This window comes from Cebus imitator, unplaced genomic scaffold (genome assembly GCF_001604975.1).
Source record: "Cebus imitator isolate Cc_AM_T3 unplaced genomic scaffold, Cebus_imitator-1.0 Scaffold124, whole genome shotgun sequence".
NCBI lineage: Eukaryota > Metazoa > Chordata > Mammalia > Primates > Cebidae > Cebus > Cebus imitator.
In genome coordinates this window covers 3742021-3753671 of record NW_016107439.1, presented here as the reverse complement: position 1 = coordinate 3753671, position 11651 = coordinate 3742021, and the positions used below count along the sequence as shown (strand labels likewise).

Below are 11651 nucleotides of genomic sequence, written 5' to 3'. Positions count from 1 at the left end.
AGCTGATTTTTTGCATTTTTAGTAGAGACGGGGTTTCACCATGTTGACCAGGATGGTCTCGATCTCTTGACCTTGTGATCCACCCGCCTCGGCCTCCCAAAGTGCTGGGACTACAGGCGTGAGCCACCGCGCCCAGCCCTCTCACATAGTTTTGCTTCTCAGTTTTTCTCACATGATTTTCTTCTTATTCCTTCCCATCACCTCCACCTTCATCTGACCATCACCACCATTTCATGTATAACATTTTAGCTGTGCTTCATGATCTGTTTCATTGTATCCTCTATATGATATCAAAGAGACAGTACATTTTTTAAAAACATAATCTTCTGCCCCAAAGCCGTTGTTATTTACTTGCTGGCATTTTTTTTTTATCCTAGCATCCTTTTGTGTCATAGGAAAAACCATGTATTGATTGATAAAAACTTCAAGAATGGATATTTTTCAAACACCTTAGAGAAAAAAAAATTACTAAAAACAACAAATCTTGTCAACTCATTTTCTTTTAGTCGTTAAAGTGATGCTGAATGAATGCAAGCCTCATCCCAAGTGTTGATGAGGACTTTGCCTTTAGAACTTTGATTCCACTGGAAGTTCAGGGACAGCTTGGTGTGAACACATGACTTTCAGAAAGTTTTCCTCCTTTGTGGTTATTAAGAATGTTGGTGAGAGACCCACCAAGAATCCCTTCTTCTGCCGGTGTGGTGGTTTACCCCTGTAATCCCAGCACTTTGGGAGGCCAAGGCGGTCAGATCACTTGAGGTTAGGAGTTTGAGACCAGCCTGGCCAACATGGGGAAGCCCTATCTCTACTAAAAAATAGCAAAAATTAGCCGGGCATGGTGGAAGTTGCCTGTAATCCCAGTTACTTGGGAGGCTGAGGCAGGAGAATCGCTTGAGCCCAGGAGGCAGAGGTTGCAGTGAGCCAAGATTGCGCCACTGCATTCCAGCCTGGGTGAAAAAACAATTGTTCGACCAAGAACGAAGTCAATTATCAAAAACTTAATAATTCATTCAACACATGGTTACAGAACTTTTTTTGTAGTGTCCATTCATTCATTCAACATTTTTCAGAGCTTATGGTGTGCCTGTTTATGCCAGGTGCTGGGAATAGGCATGTGAACTGCATCTTGATGATGAACATCTAACTAGAGAAGAGGAGAAAGGATAGAGAGAATGACATGTGCGAAAAGCAGTGAGGCATGAAAAAGCGGGCAGATTTTGGGGTGGGGCTATGAATAGTTCAAGGCAGGGAGTGGAAGTGAGATGAGGCTGAGCAGGTGGGGTGGTTGGGGCCAGATGGTGAAGAACGTTGGTGTTGTGACAGGGAGTTCAGACTTTATCTTGAGGGAAATGGGGAGAAACTGAAAGCATTATGCAGGAAGGAGGCATGTTTGGATTGTGTTTTAGAAAGGTTGTTCTAGTTGTCCCATGACGGGGAAATTGGAAACTCTAGGAATAATATATGGGGCTGGGTGACACTTTAGGCAAGAAATAATATGACTCGACATTTCATAAACTAGACTAACGCATTTAGTAAACAAAGTCAAAGACTCTAAGAATGGCCCTTAGGTTAATGTAAGAGTATGCGGTCCCAAATGCCCCAAATTTATCATGCAATGTTGGTGTGGTTTTCTCAATCATCTCTTCAAAAGGCTCAAATAAACTTATATACAGAATTCTGACTACCTAATTACTCTATAGAGATGTTATCCATTCTCATCACCTCTACCTTAATCTGGCCATCACCACCATTTCATGTATAACCTTTTAGCAGTGCTAAAAAATTACCATTCCTGTTGGTTTATAGTGACATTAATATAAATCCATAATTTCAAAGTCAACATGCCTTTCACTGTGAACGTAAGTGGGAAGAGAAATTGACCTTACAACATTATACCTGGAGGAGGTCAACTCTGAGCTGAATCCCTCCTCTTTTTGAGATGCTTTTGTTTTCCCTCAGAGTCCTGTTGATTACGGAGTTGATCTGGGATAGATACTTGGAGATTTGATGTTTTCTAAACATAATCTACATACTTACAGTAGCAAGTGGTAAAAACTCACTATACTGTGATAACCCCATCCCCAAGATAGGATGAGATTATATAGATTTTAAGTAAAATAATGGACACCAGAACATTACATTCTATTCATAGAAGCTTTTGATTATTTAATATGTGAGTGGGATGGTGGAGAGGGCTGGTAATGCAATAAGACTTCCTCAGACATTAGTCTTCTCTTGTGTTCTAGAAATCTGAACTAGCAAGTGAAAACAGTATATTAAGTATCAACACATAGAAAGGAGATCTTAAAGAGGTGTCTCATCTGTTCGTTTTAGAATAATCTTTGTGGTTGAGGGATTATAGGATGCCTCCATGCTGAAATATGCATGATTCCTAACACAAAAGGTTGTTGTAGCTGCTATGGTGAGTTCAAACAGCCTCCCTGCCCTCCTTCACGCCTCCTCCTTAATCAACATACTTCTACATTCTTGAGGATTCAACCTGATTGGTAACTTTATAGAGAACATATTTCTTCCCTTTAGGACCTTCATCTCTTTACTAGCCAGACCAAGATGCAGTAATGAATAAAACCCCACACCTCGGTGTCTCAACAGAATGGAGATTTTTCTCTCATTCACATGAAGTCTGATGGCAGCTCTCCTCCACCACTAACTCAGTTTCAGTCTCTCTGTCTCGCAGAGCTGCCATCCTGGAAGGTCTCAGGGGGAGAGAGAGTGAAAAGCTTGCGCTGCCCTTAAATCCCACACACTACTCAGACCCATCGTCCCTTGGTCAGAATTAATTGTAACTGGCTCCAATCTAATTGTAAGAGAGCATGAGAAATGGGGGGGAACTGTGGAATTTTGTCTGGTGCTACCCCTTTCACCACAGTTACTAATAATGAAGTTATAACTCCAAAGGAAATTGCCAAGTGATTAAGACAGGGGGTATTTTTAACAGAGAGGCTGTCATCTTTTTTAACTTGACTTTTCTTATTTTCATTTTGGACACATTTGTTAATGTAAATATTATCATTGCTTAATATTTAAAAAGATTAAATAATTAAAGAAATCCAATAGGATTATTAACTGTGGGTGCAGACACTATAAAATCTAGTGGAAAACCCTAAATAGAAGCTTTGCTAGGTTGTTTAGAGTACATAGTTGTTAGGGATTCATAAGCCTACCTTTTCTTATATCTAAAATTCAGTATTTCAGTTGGAAAACTTCGTGGTTTAGGTAGTGGTGTTGTGATAAGGTCAGCCACAATGTAGAATAGAGGACCAGTTTTACGACCTAGGCCTGCTGAAAAAGCTGCCCACATATGGGAATGCCACCTCCCTGGAAGAACAACTGTAGCCTGTTATAACCAGCATGCAAAGAGCTCTTGAAAGCTTTCAAAGTACAGCACTCTTCATGCCATATTGCCTTTAAACTTTGTTTAAAAACACCCTGTGAGATAAGCATGTTTTGTTTTCTGCATTATGTGGATGAAAAAAACCAAACCTCGGGAGAGCAGCTTACCTGTCCAAGGCGTCTTTTGGTTAGAAGGGGTGGAACTTGGATTTGAAACTAGGTCTTTTGGATGCCAGTTTATTCTCTCATCTCCTACAGAGGAAAGGAGGGTACAAAAAAATCCCATTTATCTGTAGTGTCCATTTCCTGCCATCTTGTTCCAAACCCCACACCCCCCACCATGCATACAGATCCTGAACAGTGAAAAAATATGGTCAAAGTTAGGGCTTTGTTTTCCATGTGTTAATTTTCATGGCCAGTTAGAAAAGGCTGAAAATTCCTCCTTTTTCTGTCTAGTGTCAAGATACTTATTAGCTGATTCATCTTTTTTCCTTACTCATTTATGAATTCTCTAATTGGCAGAATAGGAATGACATTTTTGGGGGGATGTAAAATGAGTCTTTTTAAAAATAAAAAAGTCAGTTAAACCATTTAATATTGTAATAGCATTTATATTTTAAAGGAATATTGACGGATTTTTAAAAAATAAGAGTGATGAATCCTTTCATATTATTCTTTTTTTTTCTTTTAGAGAGGAAAAAAAATAATGAATGAATTTAATGATCAATTCCAAATATATAGTACAGGGAAGGTAGAATGAGTAAGAAAAAAATAATATTTTCTTTCCCCTTTAACGCTAAACCATATTATTCAAAATGTGTTTCAAAATAATTAGTCAGATCATCAAATCCCAGTAACTACCTTAAATACTCACTAAGAAAATATTCAAGCAACAGAAATCCATTGTGAGACACCATCTACGGAGAACAGCTACACTGCTATATATATTAACTTAGTCTCCAATGTTTAGCAAGTTGTTTAAAAATTACGATTCCTGTTGGTTTATAGTGACATTAATATAAATCCATAATTTCAAAGTCAACATTCCTTTCTCTGTGAACCTAAGACTTCTTAAAAAATAGTGGTGGGTTGGGGTACAATAATGACAATGACTGTGGCTGTTGGGCATGTTCAAAGCCTAAAAGGCTCGCAGGCTTAGAAAGGAATAAGCTACATATAAAATATATACATGCTCAGCCTCTGCTGTTTCCCACATTTTTGCTGTACATTCTTGTCTCAAAATATGGTATAAATTATTCCCTTAAATTTGAAAAAAAGGTGAACACATTTTCATCTTCATTTCAAAATAATCCTTTTAAATAAAAAAGAAGTTCCTCGCATTTGTTAAATTTGTTCAAAAGTTGGATTTAAATACCTTCTTCACAACATGTACCAATTTTTCACCCTTAGTGCCTCATTACCATCAGTTTGGCAATAAGACCTCCAGTGTTTTATCAAAAACAGCATTCGATAGATTATACGATTGTTAAATCTGCATTTGAATCATTCTTAACACACTGAATTATAACAAAGTCCAAAAAATGTATGATTACTCATCATCACCCTTGGAACTTATGAATGATTGCACATAATCTTACATATGTATATAATTAAAACACATTTTATGGGGAGGGGGTGTAAAACAAATACTATCCATATTTCTTCAATTCTATGTGATGCTGCCTAGATGGTTAGATGTAAGGTTAATATTACTAACAGGAAGTGTCAGGCTACTTTCAGGACTGTTTTCTAGGCAGAACAATTTTTCAAAACAAAGATAAGCAAGAGCCTATGCAAATACACATTCTCATAATGTAATGTAATTGCTAATATGAGGTATAATTTGTAAGCAATTTATATAAACATAAGTAGGTGTAAGCTACCACTAACTCACAGTCTAGTGAAAAGCTTCTCAGCTAAAGTAGTTTGAGGATAGGGTTTAGGGAAATGGGAAGGGGTGGACAGGGCAGGTTTCTAGTGGGAACACCATTTATGTACCTTATCATTATCACCATCTTGTATGTAACAGTCCCTTGTTGCAGAAAGGTAAATCTTTTCCAAGTATGTTACACTATATGTAGCACAGTAAGATTAAGTATTGCTAATGTTTCATTTGAATTTGTATTTAGACATACACATAACTATATATGCATATCATATACTACAAACAGAATTTTACAACACTTAAATGTCATTTTGGGAATGTTAACAGGTAAGGTGAAATTAGGTACTATAGAATTTTTTAGAACACCTAAACTCATGGTAAAACCAAAGGGAAACATTACTACCTCTTTAGTAAATGGCTTGTGTGAAACCTTATGCTCTCACTCAAATTTTTATAGATGGGTATATTTGATGAGGATTGTGATCCAATGATTGTTTAGCAGCAATTTTACCAAACTGTAAATTCTTTTATTAACAGGCATTGTAAACAGGTAATACCAGTCTTATTTAAAAACCGTGAGTACCACAGTGGTGGATATACAACTTATGAATAATTTGAAAAGTACTTCGCATTTTAAAAGGCAAATGCAACACACAGAAACCTATACTAAACAAAGAAGTGATGGTATGGATACATGATTTATGTGTCTAAAATGATACATACAGTACATAATTAATTTTAATTATGTTTCAGTCCCAACCATTGTCTCTTCAAATTACTTAACTTTGTTTTTCTTCAATGGTGAATTTTGGATGATGATGGCATCCCATTTGAAGGGTTGTTCTGAGGATTAAATGAAGCTATGTATATATAAAGCTGTTAGCACAGGGTCTGGCTGACATAGAGTGGTACTGAGAAATTGTTAGGTACTATTACTGGACATGCCATATGAAGGTCCTACAGGCCCCCTCACTTGTTCAAACCCAAACTGAGGATCATTCCTCTCATACTTCTTACTCGTTTCTAAACTCCCTGAACTTCTTAGGTAATGCTGGAATCAGTGGGAACTTGACTGGCACAGATGTAACTTGGGGCTAGGAAAGACCTTTGGGGGACCCTTGGTATGTCTACAGCCTCCAGCATCTCTCAGCCAGATGGTTATACCCATCTACCTCCCCACCAGACTCACTCTGTAACCCAAATTCTATCTGGACTGCTTTTGCCAGAGAGATTTTTGTAACATGCAAAGCAAATATGAACATGTCATACCCACCTTCCTCTATTGCATCCTTAGATATTTTGATGATGGAATAAAGCCCAAGACCCTTAATGTGGCAAGTCAAGTCTTTCAAACTTGATCTCTTGACCCTGTACTCACTTCCCCCTAATATGTCTTGGTACTTTCTGTTCTTTTGAAATGCCCTTCTCTCTTACCCTTCACCCCTCACCAGAGCTTATTTTGCTGTTCCTCTAGCTTGTTATCCACTCAGGGCACTTAACATAAACTCTAAGGTAATTATTTATCCCATACGTGCCTCTTGTTCTCCATCTCACTTCCCCATCTAATTAGTTCATTGACTGCAGTCAACTTTTTTTTTTTTTTTAAATATAGCTTTGTTTCCTGATCTTTGTTTCCAAGGCCTTCCATATAATAGGAGCTCAATGATTTATGAATGAATAAATCTGGAGTCTGTGCTCTGGAGACAGTATAATTAGCCCATATCTTTGCTCTGTTTGTCTTGTGTGGGTATGTGGGTATGTGTTTACTAGAATAAAGTGACCTTATTGCAACTTGACTCTCTTGTACAATGCTTTGTGTTTAGAAGTTGCAACATGTTGTAACATGTCTTGGGAAGGGGAACTGTGTGACATAGGCTATTCTCTCCCGTTATTTAAGTTGTGTTTAAAAACTCATTTGACCAATGTTCCTCTGGGTACCCACTATGTACCAGTCACTGGGCATGGCATAGGAACAGATAGGAATGATACCGTAATAATACTTTTAATTATTGTGTACCTCTTTTATGCTAGGCTCTGCTCATGAGATCAACTACCTCCTAAACAGGAGGAAACAGAGCCTCATATTTAAATGTCTTTTCTAAGGGAATGCAGCTGATGAGAACCAGATTTGGAACAAAGGTCTGCCTTATTCCTAAACCACTGGCTCCTTTCAGTACTGCATGCTACCTCATAAGTGCCAACTGATTAACACTGTCTGTGTCTGAGGTGTTGGACATGTATTATTTTGATTTAATTCAAATGCTCTACAAGGCATTGCTATCCCCATTGTATGGGAGAGGAATGGTCTCAGAAAGGTTAAGTAACTTGTGCAGGGTCACACAGAATTGTGGCAAGTGACAGAGCTGAGATACTTTGGTTTGCTTGACTCCCAAGCTCATTCTCACTTAGCACGTGGAATGATCTAGTCAGAAGGTGAAAGGCTTGTAAGCAGGTAATTGAAGTTCAATGTTATAAATGCAGATATAAAATGGCCAGGGCAAGGAGCTGCTGGATTAATGAGGAAGGAATGGAGATAGCTGTTTAGGCTCTGGGTTTTAAATGCTCTTATCATGTCAACATTATGTTGTTAAACCATTCATTCATCAACTGCTGTTTGGACCCTTCAATTTGCTAGGATACTAGTGGCAATAGATACAAACATGAGAAAAGCAAGGTCATTTTTAAAAAGAATTCATGATCTTTTTGGGAGGAGAGGTTAGAAGGACGAGATGGAGAAAAAGGCTACAGGAGAAATCAATGCTACAACAGAATTAGTCATCAGGTACTATTTGCCAAGCATGGAAAGTAAACCAGCTGCCCTCTCAATTACAAGCCCATCCCATCCAAACTCCAGGCCAGGCCTGAAAGGCTCTCCAGGTCAACCTACCCTGCCGACCTGCCCGGACCTTCTGTGCCTCTGCCACATTGACATGTGTTTTGTCATCAGGGTTGCCAAACTTGTTCCAGCCTCAGCACCTTTGTCCTTGCTGTTCCCACTGCCTGGCATGCCCTTTCCCTACTACTGTGCTTTCCTGACTCTTATAATCCAGGAATGCTCAAGGGTCCCCTCCACAGGGCAGCCTTCCCTGGATGTCCTCCCCATTCATGCGTGGCCGCATCATCCAGTCCTCCCTCTGCTCCCAGCATGAATCATGATCTGAAAGTCCATATAGATTAGTAGTTAAGAGCATGAGCTTTGGAGGCCAGGCTGCTGGGGTTCCAATCTCAGCACTGACAATTTACTAGCTGGGTAGGCATGAGCCAGTTACTTAACCTCTCTGTGCCTCAGCTGTCTCATCTGAAATGGAAATGATGTTACTAGTTCTTCTATCTCCTAGTGTAGTAGCTCGAGGATTAATTGACTTATATATGTAAAGCACTAATAGAGCCTGGCATGTAGGAGAGAGGTAATCAATCAAAGTGAGTGAATCATCTCACTTACATGCATCCATCCAACGCATAATGAGTCTGAATAAGGGGCACTATAGAATGCAGGGTTGGAAATACAGCAGCTAACAGGACAGGCCCAGTCTGTCCTCAAGGAGCTTACTGCCTGTCTGAACTATTTCCTTGGTTGATGCAGATGTGTATTTGACTTGCAAACTTTTGCCTAGAGATCATCTAAACTTTTCCTCTTCCTTCTAGTTTCTATCCTTTATGTACGCTGTTTTCTGTTCTGGGATTTGTTGTGTCCAGGAGGCACTGAGGACCAATGCTTTATCATGCCCTTAGGTGACACATAAATCGATGTATTTTTACACCCACGTGATGTTTGCTGCTTGTAGTTGTTTTCGTTCCTCTAGTGTTGGAGTCAGAGGTTTGGCTAATACTGAAATGGTAGAATCTGTTAAAGGACTGAGGAAAGCAGAATAATAGCTGCAGGGTTCACTCCTTGGCCTCCTCCTGCTCTGTTCTCATCGCTTACAGTATGGAACAACCGGAACCACCTCTTTTTCCAAGTCTGGCTAATTTCATCTTGGCCTAGATTTCACTTCCTCTTGGAAGCCTTCTCAGACTTTCCAAGACAATGGACTCTTGGTAGAGGCTGCACTCATCTGTGTAGGTAAGACTTATTTCACTGCAGGGTAACTGGCTGTTCATCTGTCTGCCCCACGAGTCTGCAAGTGCCAAGTCCCTTATATCCTCAACCCAGCAATACCTTCTTGCTGTTAAGAAGTAATGTTCTCAATGCACATGTAATATATACATATTGAATTTATGAAGAGGACAGGAACCAATAAAGCAGATACATTCGGCAGTGATTTGTATTGTCTTACCACAGGTCTATTTACTTTATAAATGTATTTTTGGTATGGTTTTAGTGAGTAGGATTATTGCTATAAAAAACCACGTGCAAGTCTCAGTGGTTTAACACACATAAACCAACTTTCTAAACCATGTGACAATTCAGTGCAAGCATTCAGTCAGCAGTCTCACAAATCTTGTGGCTCCTTCATCCCTTATGCCCTCAGCATCCTCTCTTGGCTCTTCTGCATTCAGTTGGCAGATGGGAAAAGAAAAAAAAAGTTGTTCGAGAGGTTTCCTTCTGGGCCAGGCCCCAGGCATGTATCATTTCCCATCCAGTTAGCCAGAACTCAGTTACACAGCCACACAAACTGCTAGGGAAACTGAGGAAAGTGGTCTAGTTGTGTGTTCAGGAGGAAAGGGAAATAGGTTTTGATGACTATACAGAGCATATGAGAGCCAGGCAGCTTTTGGGTCAAGTGAGGCCCTTGTCTTCCTGCAGTGGTTCCCAGAGTGAAGGAATTGCCCTGATCATATACTCTTTTGCTCTTGCAGACAAACACCTGTGATCAAAATCTAAACCACTGCCTTGAACTCATTGAACAAGTTGCCAAGGTGCAGGGACAGCTCTTTGGGATCCTCACAACAGCAGCCCAAGAAGGTGAGAATGGCCTGTACTTTCCCTCCCAGCTCTCCTTTCCTTTCTCTTCTTGGTGCTCTTTTGTGTTCTTTGACTGTAGGTGCTATTGGGTTTCTCTTGCTCACCTGATGTGTGTATTCTTTTAGGAGGACGTAATGATGGCGTGGAAACAATCAAGTCACGCCTTTTGCCTTGGCTGGAGGCTTCCTTTACAGCCGCTTCCATGGGAAAACCTGTTGACAGCAAGGTCCCCTCTCTGCAGGTGGGAGTGCTGAAAGATAATCCTTGACTTCATTAACAGTGAGATAAAATGAATCAGAAACCTCTAAGAGAAGAGAGGACTTAATTCTGGTATACTGACAAAAGAGTGTCACAATTTGTGATGGATATTGGTGGTTTCCATGGATGGTGTTAGTTTTTGAACAGGTGGAAATTAGATTGGAAAGAGGGAACACATACCTTGCTAAAGGCATCTGCATCATTACGTCTGGGCAACCAAAACACCTGTTACTTTACTTTTCAACATTTATGTGGATTTATCTATAATCCTTTCTGAAATGGGGGTATTTAGAAAGCATTTATTCTGTTCTTAGAAAACCAAACATTGCATGTTCTCACTCATAAATGGGAGTTGAACAATGAGAACACGTGGACACAGGGAGGGAACAACACACACCAGGGCCTGTTGGGGGGTTGTGGGGTGGGGGTGGTGAGGAGAGGGAGAGAGAGCCTTAGGACAAATAGCTAATGCATGCCGGACTTAAAACCTAGGTGACAAGTGAATAGGTGCAGCAAACCACCATGGCACACATGTACCTATGTAACAAACCTGCACGTTTTGCATGTGTATCCCAGAACCTAAAGTAAAAAAATAATAATAATAATAAAAAGAAAACATTTAGTCTGTTCTGAGCAAGAGCCTTATAAGATAGTGGCTGAAGGATCCCTGCTTGGAGATCACTGAGCAGAAAACCAGTTCTTCTTTTACTGCCCTGGGTAGGTATCTAAATGTTTATGCCTCAATTTCCTTATTTGCTGAATGGGCCAATGATTTTGCTGACCTAATAGGGTCATTTGTGAGAATTAAATGTGATAAGCACCCTAAACAAGTTGCACAGGGCCTGACATATGTTAAGCACTTTATAGACTTCAGTTGTTGTTATGTAAATTCTTTTTTCCTTGAGAATTTTTGGATGCTCCTCAGATTTTACCCTCTGTGGGTGTTATTCTAGGTATAGAGATGTAGAATGATGTTTCAAAATCTTTTTGGAAATTGAGGTATAAATTATATTCAGTGAAACCTATAGATTGCTGTTTCGACAAATGCATATACCTGTGTAAACTCACATCCCTATCGGAATATCAGACATCTCCGTCACTCCAGAGCTTTTCTTACACCTTTCCCAGAGCAACCATCTCCTGATTTTTATCACTCTAAATTAATTTTTCCTGCACTAGAACTTCATGTACTTGGAGCTGGACATTATGTGTTCTTTTTGAGTTGGACTGTTTTTTTTTTTTTTTTTT

The 11651-nt window shown here is 39.5% G+C and overlaps 1 protein-coding gene across 5 annotated transcripts in view; it reads left to right on the top strand.

Annotated features, from left to right (window-relative positions):
• Positions 1–11651, top strand: part of SPATA18 (spermatogenesis associated 18) — a 59123-nt gene that overhangs the window by 17972 nt on the left and 29500 nt on the right. For all 5 annotated transcript variants that reach the window (XR_001828612.2, XM_017540280.2, XM_017540279.2 and 2 more), the window contains exons 2-3: positions 10040–10145; positions 10271–10385. Coding sequence is in view for 4 of the 5 variants with exons in the window: in XM_017540279.2 (XP_017395768.1) it covers positions 10040–10145; positions 10271–10385 (221 nt within the window). In the remaining variant the exon portion in view is untranslated. The remainder of the gene's footprint in view (positions 1–10039; positions 10146–10270; positions 10386–11651) is intronic.